General features: G+C 34.3%; 1 protein-coding gene across 14 annotated transcripts in view; it reads right to left on the bottom strand.

The window, feature by feature from the left end:
• The window catches only part of NLGN1 (neuroligin 1), an 876,196-nt gene that overhangs the window by 683,503 nt on the left and 176,362 nt on the right, over window positions 1-16,331 (bottom strand). For 8 of the 14 annotated variants that reach the window (XM_021071177.1, XM_021071175.1, XM_021071178.1 and 5 more), the window contains exons 2-3: window positions 7,155-7,968; window positions 6,652-6,711 (exon numbers count right to left, since the gene is read on the bottom strand). In XM_021071177.1, the coding sequence (XP_020926836.1) occupies window positions 6,652-6,711; window positions 7,155-7,647 (553 nt within the window). In that variant the 5' untranslated portion in view covers window positions 7,648-7,968. The remainder of the gene's footprint in view (window positions 1-6,651; window positions 6,712-7,154; window positions 7,969-16,331) is intronic. The other 6 variants (XM_021071182.1, XM_021071184.1, XM_021071181.1 and 3 more) reach the window with 1 other exon arrangement.

Below are 16,331 nucleotides of genomic sequence, written 5' to 3'. Positions count from 1 at the left end.
TATTAAAAAAATATTATCAACAAAATGTATAATGGAAAGTAATGCAGGAGTTAAAGCAAAGATTGCATCATAATTATTAAGCTGGTAGATGTTCTATAATGTGAAAAAGAATACATTAAAAATGTATTATCATATTGGATAGAAGAAAGGAAAGCATTTTCTACAAAGAATTTATTTTGTGACATAGCTCTTTTTGCTGGTGGCATGTCTTATATGTTTTCAACTTCAACCCCAGTTTCTATAAGAAAAAAGTATTTATTCTGTGGAAAAATTGAGTTGGACAACTATAATGGTCTTTTAATCATTGGCTTCAAGATGCTCTCCCTGCCTGTCAGTAAACAATGGAACAATTGATGCTGTTCTTTTAAAACTTTACAACCCCACAACATCTACTTCATTTCAGACTTTCAACTTAAACTATTTGGCTTTTAGGACACTTAACCACATCTATCCAAGGATAGTACTTCAAATATGAAGCTAAATCTCAGATTTAATCTGGTTTCCCATTCATCTTCCAACCCCCAAGTGAACCAGATGTTGTAATTATTCTAGCATTTTCTACTAGCAAATTGGCCACCAATTTCATTTTCTACTTGATCTGAGATCCCACATAAATATGATTATTGTTGTTGTTTTATTGTTTTGTTTTATTCCCTGTGTTCTAAAATAGTCTCCTTAAAGGAAATCTAGTTGGCCACTAACAAATTACTTATCTTTGGAAATATGGACCTCTTTGGTCCTCTTTTTCTGCATTCGTAAAGGGGGATAGGACCTCTTTGGTCCTCCATGTCTGCATTCGTAAAGGCAGATAGGAATCTCACAGTGTGATATAAAATAAATTACTAAGGCTAAATGTCTGGAACATATTACGAGCTCACCAAATGTTAATTCTATCTCCACTTCCCTTAATATTATACATTGAACAATTAAAACAGAAACAGTCAGATGAGAATAGAACCACACTGCTTCTTCTACTCTGCTTAGGTACATGTTAATTTAAATCTCTACCTATGCTCTTTTTAATCTAAAACCTCCAACTTTATACTCGATCCCATATTTCTCTAAGAATATTATTCTAGAAGTCTACCATCTTTCTACTATATTTCTAATTGTTCCCTTCCTTCTACATACAAAAATTTCCCTATTTTTCCCATATTAAACTACAGCAGCACAAACAACTTCTATTATCCCTTATGGTTCTAATTTTTCTGCTCTTTTTATAGCAAAAAATCCTAAAAATAATTATTTGTGCTTAGTGACCCCAAATCTTCACCAATTCTCTTTTAGACACACTAAAGAATGTCAGACCCAGATCAACCTACAAAAAGTTCATTTAGTAGAGTTGATCACTCTTCTCTATTTTGCTGTATTTTCTTTACTTAGCTTTTAGGACAACAAAAATATTTCTGTTTACCTCCCATCTCACATGTAATACTTTCTCAGCCTCCATAGCCTTTCCTTCTCTTCTCTCAGACCTCTTAATGTTTGAATATCTCATGGATTAATCTTTGGTGTATTCTTTCTTCTATTTTCAAACAATTGCTTTTCTGCTCACAGCTTCATTACTTTGAAACTTTACCTCCTATATCACAATGACTCTCAAATTTATACCTCCATTGACACCTCTTTTCTGAATGTCAGATTGGTTCCTTGATGTCTACACTTAGATGTCTAAGAGTCAGCTCAATTTTAGGTGATCAAAAAGTGATGTCCAAAACATCACCTTTCTACCATGCCTCCCTGTAAACTATTCTACATTCTTTTATCTCCACCTTAATTGATGGCAAATCTATTCTTCTAGGTATTTAGACCAAAATCTAGGAATCTTCTCTAACTGCCTGTTTTCCTTCACAATCCATAACCAAATAATCAAGCAATGTGATCTTCATACTGTATCAAACCTCTACACATCCACTGTTACTCCTCTGGTCTGAGCCTGGACCAAGCTGCCATCTTGTCCAAACTACAATAGCTTCTTATTGGCTCTCCCAGTTTCTCCAAATTCCCCTGTAATCTACTCTCAATACATAAGCCTGAATGATCTATTTAATATAAAGTCAGAGCATTCTGAACCTCATTCCCTCTTTCTACTCTTTCCAGATTTACTATACTCCTAGCTGTTCCTTAAAGACACAAGGCAGACTCCCACCTTAATGCCTTTGTACTTGTTCCTTGCTGCGCTCTTTTCCCAGACATCCGTTTCAAGATATCTGGGAAAAGAGGACTATATGACTATCTTATTCACATTTACCTTCACCCTCCACACCAAACACTTGAGCTGTTTATTTCTCATCTGCTTATATCTTTCAAATTTAGTTGTTATGATGTTCATTGTCTATAATTTGTCACCACACAGTAGCATAGAAGTTCTAGGAGGGCAAGGATTTTTGTTGTTGTTGTTTTGGGTTTTTTTAACTGATGTATCTTGGGGGCCTAGAGTGGTAATTAATCAGTGTAGAGTAAGGACAATAAACATTTGTTAAGAGAATAAATGATTTAGATAGAAATGCATAAGCGTGAAGGAAAAGCATTCTAAAATATAACTGCCTTTTAAAATCCTAAAAACATTGACAGTGATAGGAGTCATTTTTACACATATTTAATTAAGAAAAAAATCAGTCTCTATAAATCACCAAATAAGCCCTAAGTTTGTGGAAAAGGCTCTTGAATGAATTCAATATTATCTAAGATAAAAACTATTAAACAATGCATGAAAGTAAAATATTTATTAAAATCAGTAATAAGAGTCTCAAGGAGTCAAGAATTATACCAGCACCATCTAGAAAAATTCTAATTTTCTATACAATAAAAATTGGGGGAAGTGAAAAAAAGTTAACTGCTGCAGAAATTAAAATTAATTCTGTATTCATCTCACAGGAACTATATAAATAATAGTAAAAGAACTGGAGAAACCAAACAACTCTAGGGTGTCCATAAGCCAATCAATTTGCTGTGGATTCTCTGGTCCTTTGTTTTTCCTTCTCATGTTTACTGCCTAATATTTGACTACTTTACTGTTTGTTGGCACTCTCACAAGACAGCAATCTAGAGAAACAAAATGAAATATAAGCAAATTAAAGCTACTCCTGAGAGCAGCTAGGAAGACTATGTTGGGATTTTGGTCTGGACAGTGAGAAACATGTTCACTAAAATGGGTACTAAGCACTTTTCTTTGGAAATCAGTTGCTAACATTGGTTTGAACCAATTCAATTAAAGTGAGCATTAAACCCAACTAAAACAAAGTCAACTGATAGAATAAAATGAATTCACAATATATTTGAATGTGCAAAAGCAAGCAGGAAGAAAAGAAGGGCTAGAAGGGGAGATATACAAGATTCTGCGGTAGAAAGCATCCACATGGGATAATTTAACATAATGAAAATGCATCTAATATAAGCAAGAACCAGGGCCAAATCTGACTCTCCCACTTACCAAAAACTGGGTCAGAACACTTAACTTTCAGAACCTACTTTCATATTGTAAAATAAGGATAGTCATTTACTTTGCTCAGAAACTTTTTGTGATAAATTATGTCTGTCCTCTACAACCAAATTTCAGTTTCTATCACATGTTTTCTGCCTATCTGGCCCAGTGCTGACAGTCATCTCATTTTAAGCATGCATCCTTTTTTCAATTTTGCAAGAGTAAAACACAAAAAAAAACCCCGAAAAACAAACAAAAAAACAAATCTAGAGAGTAATTACCATATGACTAAAACTATCATGGGAAATTTAACAAGATAAATTAAAACACATAACTAGGAGGACCTGTTCTAAATAAAAGGCAACCTAATAGTAAAAAAATTATATTTTTTATTCAACTGCACAGGAAAAAAATATTTTATTTTATTTTATTTGTTTTTGAAAAAAATATTTTAAAAGCTCTATTTAAAAATTATAGCAAGGCATCTCAGAGGAGGGAGAAGATTTTCTTCCTTTCACACAAATTAAAATGCAGAAAATGCTTTGTTCTTTGTAAACTTCTTGAACTTAAGTTCTATTAGAGAAGAGATCTTTGTTTCATTCATTACTAACCCCCTTGACTAACACATGACTTAGGCAATTAAGAAACAGTTTTGAATGAACACAATATACTCAGATTGGCACAAGAGTGAGGGTCCATCCGCCTCTGCAGATGACTATACACAATTTAAAAAAGAGATAAATAATAAGCCAAAATTTTATTAGTACCTGGATAAAATACAGTACAACTATTCTTATCTAAACCATTATTTTTTTTTTTTTTGTCTTTTGTTGTTGTTATTGTTGCTATTTCTTGGGCCGCTCCCGCGGCATATGGAGGTTCCCAGGCTAGGGGTTGAATTGGAGCTGTAGCCACCAGCCTACACCAGAGCCACAGCAACGCGGGATCCGAGCCGCGTCTGCAACCTACACCACAGCTCACGGCAACGCCGGATCGTTAACCCACTGAGCAAGGGCAGGGACCGAACCCGCAACCTCATGGTTCCTAGTCGGATTCGTTAACCACTGCGCCACAACGGGAACTCCCTAAACCATTATTTATAAACTTCCAGAATTCTTTTGAAGAACTCACAGTTCATATGCAATATATATATGTATAAATATGAAATGACTAACATTTTTTGAACTAGCAAAACATGATTTCTTGAAGTGACCAGGATAGACCCTTCATGATAGAGAAGAGAAAAACAGCTGAAACTTTGGGAAGAAATTTCTACTCCTCAGCTTACAAGTCAAGCTATAAAATTTAGTTTTGTTTATTTTTCTAAAAAGACTATTTGCATAGAGAATTACATTAAATTCTTTGTTATTTAGATTTTAGGATAATATACAAGCAGCTAATAAATAAAAACTTATTTAATAATAATTGGATATATTAACAAAGTGAATCAATTCTCTAGAATTCTTACTATAAAAACACAATTGGTTTGGATTATAAACCATACAAACTGATGTAGGTATCTATAGATCTTGTCTTCAGGCTAATTATAAATTAGTTCAAATTTTGCCAAAGTAAATAGCACAGCCTACATACTTCTTTGCCAATTCTCTCATAAAGTAGATGGAACCAACAACCCAAAGAACAATGAAAAATACTTTTCTAATGAGTCCATTTCCTTCTGAAGTTGTATGAGGATAAAGGTCACTTTCTTACTTACTAGCTTACCTTTTGGTGTCCTTATCATTTTTTGATTGTACATGCTTTTATGTATTATGGTCTATTTATGCATTCTTCAATAGCATCTTTATTTATGACTTTGTGAATCAACATCTTTGTGATAGGAGGCGAAAGTCACTTAGCTAATTACACATGCTTGATAAGCTGCATAATAATAACCACTGCAGTATTGTACATTAGTTGAAAGCATGTAAATTACTGCAGTTATTCTCATTTGGGAAAAAGCAAGAGACCTTTTTTAGTTATTTAAAACATCCTTGTTGCCTCCATATCTACCTTATTAAGTACTATTCTTCTAACCCAAATCATGACATTTTATAATAATAAAATAAAGGTTAAATCCCATTCTATCTACTTAAGAAAGAAATAAGAACAAAAACAAAACAAAACTCAATTTAATGCAAATATTTCTGATCTGCAAATGAGGATTTGGTTATATGAATATTCTTCCATATAACACAATCCCAGTAAAAGAACAGTTTAGACACTCGCACCCCACAAGGATGTTGTAATGAAATCTGACTCGGTCCAGCCAGATTTTAGAGGTGCATAGAGAATGTACAGCACTAGAATATTAATATGACTTCTGTATGAAGATTGAAAATTCTACAAAGTTATAATAAGGTCAAAATAACACTTAGATAATTTACTGCCATGGAAAATCATACTCTTTTATGAGTGATTTACTGGATGTTATATAAAAATGGAGTGTGGACAAGCTACATTCAGATGCAAGCTTGCAGCTGTCAGTGTCTACATTTGCTCAATCTGGCTAGAGGATGATTTGAAGGTTGATTTAATTGTAGCTTCTGAATCATGTTCTTCCCTATGTTTTAAATTGTTTAACATAAATATAAAAATGCTAAAGCAATTTTAAGACTGTAAATATTTAGTATAAAAAGCTGTAAAATTAAATCTTTTTTTTCTGGAAGAGTGACTGAAAATGGAAAGACCGTCTGGGGAAAAATATCATTACTTAATATTGGTAAGTGCCAAATAGTTATGGCAAATTTACCCTTATATGACAAAGTCCACAGGGTGTTCCGAAGGAACTAAGAATAAACAAACAAACAAAAAAACCTGGACTTGTTATTGAACTGATCAATTTTAACAGGAGCAGAAATCTCTTATCTGTAGAAAAGGTTTCTGAGATCAAAGTTGACCACTTTACCAGCATCTTTGGATTTCCCTGTAGGCAACATAATAACCTAAGTATCTTTTCCTCTATACACACACTCAAAGCAGAACTTCAACTCCTGTCAATGCTACCAGCACAAGCACACAAGGTACCACCAAAGAGCTTTGTCAATGTCATCTACTCAGCCAGAGTTCTCCTTAACCATCTTCCTATGCTTTGACAGGCTTCATTAACTTCCAAATATCGCCTAACTATTCACTTCCCAGCATCAGCAGATCATCCTAAGGGAGAATATCTTGTTCTTCCTCTGCAAGCTGTTTCCCCCATTTTTTATTTCCACTTTTATACATACCTCCTTTTCTACATATTTTCTTGCCGGGTTTTCTGGCACATTCCTTGGATATTCTTTTTACTGAAAAATGAATAGAAGACTAGAAAATAACATGGCGCTCCATCACAGACCGCCGGAACATGCAACACCACTGTCTAACTTAATATGCTCCTGCATTTACTGAGTGCGAAAGATCCCCAATTCGTTGAGCCTGCACATGCAATGGAAAAATGTTGATGCATCTTCTCAGAAGTCATTTGGTAGGAAATGGAAATTAGGAACCCATTTCTACCTAAATATACGTGCTGCAGAGGAAAGAAAATGAGTAGGCACGGGAAAAAATAAGAACAAATACACTAACACACATAAACAAAAAGAGCAGCATGCACGCATGTATAATATGTCTACATGCCAACAGGAAAAGCCATGCATGCTACCAATACGCATGAATTAATATTGTTAATACTTAGAATAGAAAAGAAAAATATAAATTTATCTCCCTGTTTTTCCAGTAGTAAACTCACCATCCTCAGTTGGGACATATATGTTTAAATACAGGCAATCTTCACTCTGGTCTTGTACATATGATGAAACCACATCCAAGTTATTAGTAAACCACACAGGAAGCATGACTTCTGGCAATCTGCCATCGATGATATTCTGCGGACACACAGGAGCAAACTGAGTAGCGTTCCTGACATCTGACCAGGGAGATGGTGGTTCTGGAGGCTGAAAACGATGTTCTCCTGTTGGTGGGGCTGCATATGGAACCCCAAGAAACTGAATAACAGGACCCAAAATTTCATTATTGAGTTCTTTCTTAATCCCTCTTATCTTGCCAAAGTTGGTAGTCACCAGTGGATCTGCATCATCCAATTTTTGTGAGAGCACATGAGCAGCCTGAAGCAAACAGCCCAACACACAAAGAGTCAATGAGGCACCCAATCCCCTGTGTACCAAGCATGCCATTACTGCTCTCCAAACATAATTTGGCCACGTGCATCTGGGCAGTGCCATGGTCCCACATTAGTTGTATAGTTGTCTGGTTATAGTGAGGCAAAAGTATTTGTATCCACTTGAGAAAAGCCGAATAAATGGTAGAATATACTTCCGATTTCTTAAAGATGAGCTTGTCAAGAAAAGCTCAGAAAGCTCTTCACGCAGCCTGTATCTCCCATTGATTTCACATGTATTGAAGCAGAATCTTCAATCATCACTATTTATCAGACCATGTCCTATTGATGATTCTGTTTTCCATAGTACCAATGTGAGAAGAGTGGCCATTGACTGTACATTTCCCTCTTATAAATCAAATCCAGTTAGCTGCAGGTCTATATCCTAGAGAAAATGAAAATAAATCATTAGTATGAACGAGCTAAAATAGACAGAGTGATAACTAGATGTTTTACAAGCTACAGAAATACATTAATAGTGGCAGATTCAGGTGAGTTAAATACTACCATAGGAAAATTATGGTTTGACATGATTTGACAGGTTAAATAACTGATTATTGGAATACTGAGAAACTTGCCTCCTGATTTTAGACCTATTTAAGTTGAAGCAGGCCTCGTCAAAATACACAGTTTCAGGAGCATTTCACAATGCAGTTTTCTTAAAATACTGAAGTGTATGTGAGAAATTTCCCCATTACTAAAGGTTTTCAAACACTTCAAGGAACCACAATATTAATCACCAAACCTACTTAAAAATGAAGATTCAATAGAAGAAAACCTTTTTTAAAATACTGGTATGGAATTAGTGAAATACAAACAAATTTTGAAGACTGACTATATATATATTAAAAAACAAACAAAGGAAAAGGTGGTCCCCAACCCTGTGCTATAGAAAAAATAAAAACAATGTTAGAACAAGGAAACCAGTGTTAGCTCAACTATGATCATTTAAGAGGAACTAATTTATAAGTACAATCTCATTGCTGTTTCTGAAAAGTAGGCATAAAATCATTGGTTATAGCTCCTTCACAATAACTTAAAATTCAAGAATTTGAAACATAAAATGATTTTAGACACAATTTGAAAAAAGAGATACACTTTGGCATAATTTATTGCAGAAGATTTTTCAACCATATAGCTATATATTTTAGATATCAGTAATTGTGCAACAGAAAAATAAATTTCTGAGTTAAAGTCAATATATTAAATTAAAAATGTTCTCATTATCTGTCAAATATCAAAGGAGCAATACCAAAAAAGGTGTCATAGTTTAAAAGAACAACCACACCTAATCATAGCATCCTGCAGGTTAACTTTAATCAAACCTTTAGCACTGTTTACCCAGTCCAACTTAAGACCATCAGAATAAAATGTAACATTCAATGCAGTGCAATTCACAATGTAATGTCATATTAACTGCAAAATAGCACACCACCAGACAAATTTGTCTCTTCTTGTTCAAGCAACCTTTTAAAGTACTTAGTTTGAAAATAATAGTGTTTATTTGTATTACCAATGGTTCTACCCTATTATATGATGGGAAGATTCCTGAAGAAGTGCTGGTCTGGCAGCGAGGCTGACCTGACTCTGTGTTATTGAAAAGGAGATTGTAAAAACTATATAGGGCAGCAAGAGATTTGGTTCAAGCTTGGTGTTCTTTAGCTCTGAACAATTCATCACAGAGGCAATAAGGAGATAAATGTCTTTCTTCAAGGATACTTTAGTCTGTGTTAATTTGCACACTTTTGCTGTGAAAGCACATTAACATGAGAAAGACAGCCTCAGACCCAATCCCATTCGTGTCCCGGAACTCTAGCATGTACGGAAGATTGAGTTACACAAACCATTTCTATTAACAGTATATTATGTTCTTTTTTGCACAGTGGTAGGTCAAAGCACAACTCAGTTTTTCCTAGTCACCTTTTGGTATTTAAAAAACATCATTTTGATATCTAAAATACCTAAAATAGAGAACCTGTATGTGGTAAGGACTTAAATGTCGCCATCACCATATTTTATTCCACCTAATTTTCAAACACAGTAATTTCCAAAAATTCTTCTTTACACACTTGGTTTCTCATCAATAATAAAAAGTACTTGTTTGGTTACTAACAAAATGACACTCATTTTCGTACTTACAAATCCTTAACTATGTTAAAAATAAAAGGCCTGTTGTTTCCCACTAATGTGCACTTTAACACAAATTGTAGAGGATCAGAATTCTTCATACGACAGTAAATTTTCAAATTCTAATAATGTTTAGCTTTTGAAGTTACAAAAATATCCCATTATACATGGGCTCACCTTTATAGAAAACTATAGGATTGACCCCAAATATTTTTCAGAGGTTACTACTATAATAGTAACAGTTGCCCAAGTCTAATATAAAAGATATGGCTTGTTTAAACAACTGAAAATTTAAACATATATGTGCATATCTATGCCTAAATATAAAAATTCTCAAATTTGTTGGCAGGTTTTTTTCTTCCTATTTATTGGTACTCTCTTAGCATATGCCAAACTCTTGAGCTCTTAGGTGTTTTCATCTCATTTACAACAGCCTATAAATTGGGTTCAACAGTTATCCCCTTTGTACTCAGAAGGAACTGAGACTTAAAGAGGTTAAGTATCTTGGCCCAGGTCTCTCAAGTAATCAATAGCAGATCCAAGAGCCCACTGGCATCTAATTTAAAGGCCATCCTCTTAATCATTACACAGGATACAGTCTCTCCTTTCACTATTAAAAAAAAATGATCCTAGTGCAGTTAAAATCGAATTGTAAAAGAGGTTTATGTTCCTTCAGAAGATAGACTCTAGATAAACACTCCAACAATCTCATAGAAATAGAAAATTTTAAATGATTTCCTCTGTTCCTGGTGGAACTTTAGATTTTATTTTGTTATTTTTTTTTTTACCTGTTTTAACTTTACATTGAATGCAGTGACTGGGTGGGTGTTCATATGTATTTACACAAGATCATGATAGAAAAACAATGGGTAACCCCAAAAAACTCAAATTCATAATAGCATAAATATGCATTAATAGATATTGATAAATGAATTATAATTCATCCACAAATTTGAATTCCATACTTCAATGAAAATAAAAAACCTAGACCTAAATATATCAACATGAATAAATCTCAAAAATTTTTAACAAAGATCAGGCACAGTAAAATGCTATTTAAATAAAGTTTAAATATGAAGACAAAATAAAACTACATATTATTCACAGATAAATACGTATAAACAGAATATTTGTTATACATGGGTAAAGAAAAAAGGGTAGAAAATTAGTTCTATCAATTGATGTTATTAATTAATTGGAATAAGAATGATAACCTGTGATGAGGCCTTAAAAGACCACAATTAATTAATTACAGCAAATTTTACAAATCTAAGATTTGATGGTATTGTGTCTCACACACAACCTTTTGTTATGGAATTCTCTGTATTTTTACGTAAATAATTTATAATAAATACATTCAAATAATGAGGTCAGAAAGGCTTGCTTATTTGGCACTCTAGACAAGTAGATGAGCCTATCAATCCACACAGGACTAGCTTCCTTTCTCTGACTTGCAGTAGGTGAAGATACCAGCTCACAAACATGGTATTAGGTTTAAATGTTAAAACATGTTAAAACATGTGCAATCCCACTGAGATAAAAAATAATACTTAAAAATATATCATAAATGGGATACATTTAGGTTACAACATGTGCAATCCTGCTGAGATAAAAAATAATATTTAAAAATATATCATAAATGGGAATATATGATCTCCTTGCATTAATTTATCATAACATCTAGTTCATCAACCAGTTTGTTCCTGAGTGACCCAAATCAAAAAGATGATGCTGGAGAGACTAAATGGAAATTTCTAGGACATTAAATAATCACAGTGGGTGGCCACATTCATCTGCTCCTTCATTTACTCAATAAACATTTATTGGACATCTACAGTGTATAAACTATTATGCTAATTGTTATGAGAACTTAAAGATAAGTACAATCTAGTCATTGTTCCCAAGTAGCTACAATATTGTAAAGAAGTAAAATGTCTCTATTACAGGTTGAAATGTGACAGGAAATGTCTCTAATAAATACAAGATATATGGGGAGGTGGAATTCAGGAGAATGACTCTAACTTCTAAATCTACATAGCCTTTTTTTATTTTCTATTTTACTTATATTGTGTGTTTTTATTTGTTTTATTGTTTAACCCAACTCCCTCATACTGAATTTGTTATTCAAGGGCAAGGATTTTGTGCTATTATTTTAAAAATATCTTTATATTCATCATAAAATTTATGTGAAAATCCTTTACATTGTGCACATATGGGTCTCAGCTGATCTGATTTGGCGGCAAGCTTAATCACCAGAGTTGCATGGAGCTTGGTAGTGCTACACAATTGATGGTCTTTATTCACCACATAGTTATGTTCTATCAAGTCACTGCAAACACTGAATTATGGAATACAGACCCATTGTTCTAAGAGAAATGCCTCTGTATCCATTGTTCTGAGGAAACTGTATCATTCTGAGGGAAATGCATATATATATATATATATATGCATCTGCATGTATATCACTGTTATAAATTATAATCTTAAACCCTTTTGAAAACAATTCATCCTAGTAGGTTCTATTTTCTTTTACAAAACAGTAAACAAAGTTCAGAACTATTTAATGACTTGTCTGAGGCCACCTCACTACCAGATGCCAGAACTGGGATTCAATCCCCCTCCAATTGACCTGGAGCTAGAGCTCCTTGCACTATGCTATACTCTACCATCTCCATCCTCTATGCATCTCCACATAGGAGATGAACACGAAGTGAGATAATTACTTTGCTCTACCTCAGCAGGAAATGTGTTCATGGGGAAACACATTTTTGCTGCTTTGCTCATGCCTGCAAATGATGGCAAAAGCACTATGAGTATTGACTTTGAAGTTACAAATACATTTTAGAGAATAGGTAAATTTACAATACAGATCTGGAGACAACAAAGATTGACTGCATTAACCTAAGATAAAGAATGTTTTGTATGTATGAATCAATAAGCTGCTTTGAGGTTAGAACATAGCCTGTCAATAGCACTCAGTAATAATCATGGGATTTAAGAATTGGATTTAGTAATAATAATTTAATAATAATTGCATTTAGTAATAACTGGTTTCAGTGGAGTATGGCAGTTTTCCATGGCTAAGCCTGGCAATGTAACTGAAATGTGCTTATGCACATTTGTTTAAGACAACCTGACTACCAGCAGATCGTGGGCTTCCTGTACCAAGATGTTTCACATGTACACCAGTGGTGGTTCATGACCTGGACACAAGGGGTATCCTTTGGGATCCAGAAGTAGGAAAACAAAGAAGCCTGAGTCTGGCATTTCCAGACCCCATTCAAGGCATACTTTTCTCCTGCGGTTGCTCTATTGATTCATTGGCCTGTAATAAAGATGTTAAATGAGCATAAACTATTTGAGTCCTATGAGTCTGTTCAGTAACTGAATGCTTAAGTAAGTAATATGTAGTTAATTTACATAGTAACTTAAAATGAGATGAATAAACAAATGAATGCAATCAGAAAAAAGGTTGCTAGACTTTAAAAAAAGAAAGAGACAGGTCTACCTCATGTCAGTGGATTAAGAAAGAGTTCATGAAACAGGAGGAATATGAGCTGGGCCTCAAAGGACTGGACAATACTTATGGTCACAGAAGAAATTCAAGGTAGAGGGCACATTCTAGAAACAGTGGAAAAGATATGTAATGGACAGTATGGTGTTCAATCTCCCTGGGAGCAGCTCACATTTCAAGTAGCAAGTCCACATACTGTAGCAAGAAAGGTCTAGTCTTCTTGCCTCAATGCAGCCAACTCAGGCCAACCCCAAAGCTCCCTGTGGAAATGGGTAGAAGGTGTTGGTTGTTGATTCTCTGACTCCCTCCCAGGTGTTTTTTCCCACTGGTACTGTCCCAATAAACTTTTTGCAGGCAAACTTCCATCTCAGAGTCTTTTTATTTTTTTCTTCAGGAAACCTGACCTTTGACAGAAAGGAAAGAAGCAGCTACGTTTGAACAGGGTGCAGTTTAGTTTGGTCAGAACACAAAGTAAATGAGGTTGAGCATTAGATAGAATTGAAAAGAAAGGTTACAGCCAAATCAAGCAAGCCTTTCCCTAAAAGGCTAAGGAGTTTGAATTTTATTCACTGTATGATGAAAAGCCATTAAATATTCTTAAAGGGGAAGAGTATTATCAAATCTATTCATAAGATAATTAAACTGGCAGTACTGTGGAAGAGAGATCTCCCACCACAAGAGGACCAGATGAGAGAAAGGAAGTAAACTGTTGAACTTCTACAATTGTAATGTTTTTACATAAAGCAAACAGAGAAGGAAATTAAGCTTTGCTAACATGAATATATGGTTTCACACCAGTGTGTTCATATGGTTGTGTGATGCACATAGTGCTTGAGATGTTCTTGGGAAGGTGATGGTTCTACACTGTGGTGAGTTTGCCGGCAGTGGCAATTTTTTAGCTGTTACTGTTCCTCTTCAATGTTCGGCGATGTATTAAGAGTTAACACCAAGAATAAATCTGGATAAGTAGATTTATTCCTTTTTAAAATCATGTTTTAGTTAATGTAACCCTCTAAAAATTGACTACTGAATTAAGTTTTTCCCACAAGATAAATATAGATTAAAGGAACTACCAGTAATAGAACCATAAGGACAAGAAACAAGCTGAAATAAAACTTCTACATCTAGTATAAGCTTTTCTTCAGCTACATTGCAAGACTAAAAATAATGGCTATCTAATCACATATAATAACAAGCAGACAAAAATATTTGAAAATATCAGAAAGATAACTTTGAAATGCAAATTTATATCTATTTTAGTAGTGGGAATATGCCCTGAGAATCTCTACATCTTGAGATATTAATGAATGATGGAATGAAGGCACTAAATTTATAAGAAATTAAAAAATACTAACTTTATGTTTCTCATTGTTTAATATCTGATTTTGTCTTTGTTTTGTAATCTGCTGATAGAGACATCTATGTAGGAGTATAAGCATATTTTTTATACTTTTTCCATGATTAGGTTATTAAAAGCAGAAGATTGTGTAACCACATACGTGTGGAAATCATTACCTCAGTAAGTGAACTGGTGGGAAAGAAACCAGAAACTATTTTATTTTCATGTTCGATTTGAAGCATAGCTGAATACATCCACATATATGGGAAAATGATATCAAAAACAGCTAATATTATAGATCAGCAACTACTTATGCCATATCCAAAGCACTTAACCTGTTTCATGTCATTTAGGTCTCCTAACAAACATATAAGCCAAATATTCTTAAGTGAGATAAGGAAAATGAGGCTTTAGGTGGCTAGGTAACTTTCTTAAGGCTACAATGCTAAAAAGGGGCAGACTTCCTAACTCTAAAGAATATGCCTTGAACCTTTATGATTCATGACATTTTGCTTTGTTCTTGAATGAGATTAATCCAATAAAGTCATATGTTCAGTCTGAGGGTTCTGAGGAGAGTGAAACACACAGGAGGGACACCAACCAGAGGGAATATGAAGGTAGCTGGTCACCTTTCTGGGTTAATTAATAGGCATGATTTAGAGTAGCTCCAAATTGAGAATTTTTCCAGTAGCATCCTATAACCTGGGGCATAAAGTAAATGAGAGAAGTTAGAACTGGGGTAAGCAAGTCAAGAATGGTAGAATTTAAAAGAGCAAAATTTATAAGAAATAGTAATTCTAGTGTTGAAAGGATTAATTAAATCTGGGTAGGAAGGTAAGCAGTACCAGAAGGGTAGGGATAAGGAGAAAAATTAAGAAAGGAATAGAACCACAAATCACAAAGATGGGAATATCAAAGTTCAATCACACGGAAGTTCAAGGGCTATCACCACCCATGTTGTGGCTGTGCCAACATGGAGCTATTGAGAACAAATGTGGTCACAAGTATATTCTATCATGACCATCGTTAACCAATTAATAACTTGATTAATGCTATGGCCAATGAGCATGGACTGGGCAGGGAGCTACATATATCATCTGATTTAATTGTCTCTAAATACCAGGAGGTAGGGATAATTATCATCTTTGTGTAACTGATAATTAAACCAAAGATCAGAAACACAGGCCACTGAAATATTTTTCCATAAAATAAGAACAAGTAAATAAATAAATGTAGCAGACAAAGAGAAACAGATAAGGCAGAAGAATTAGTAGACTCTAAGTTAGACTCTCCCTCCTCCTCAATTTTGTCCAGAGCCTCCTTCTAGGAAGAAGGGTAGGCAGCCCTCAATGCATTCCTAGGTTACATCCCATTCTCCCTTCCTTTGAAGAAAATGTAAGTGGGGTTTTACTTGTTCTCTCTCTCCTTGGCTATTTCTACACTGAATGAACTTCTCTACATGATGTATATAAATAATAGAGGAAATAGTATGCTAAGGAGAAAAAGCAAGCTAAAATTGGACAGTAATGGGAGGAAAAATTTGACCAAAGAAATATCTTAAAGAAGCAATGAAGTAATCCACGTGTACATCACAGAGGCTATATGTGGTAGCAAATTATCTTTGTGAGAAAAAAAAATACTAATAAAGCAAACAAATAAAACACAGCACTGGGATCAGTGGTCAGTGAACTGGGCCCAACTTGTTTACTAAGATCTTCCTTCCTAGAAAATACTCTCCCCTTCGGATTCTGCCTAGAGGGACTCCAGC

This window comes from Sus scrofa, chromosome 13 (genome assembly GCF_000003025.6).
Source record: "Sus scrofa isolate TJ Tabasco breed Duroc chromosome 13, Sscrofa11.1, whole genome shotgun sequence".
Taxonomy (NCBI): domain Eukaryota; kingdom Metazoa; phylum Chordata; class Mammalia; order Artiodactyla; family Suidae; genus Sus; species Sus scrofa.
This window is presented reverse-complemented; position numbering and strand designations above follow the sequence as displayed.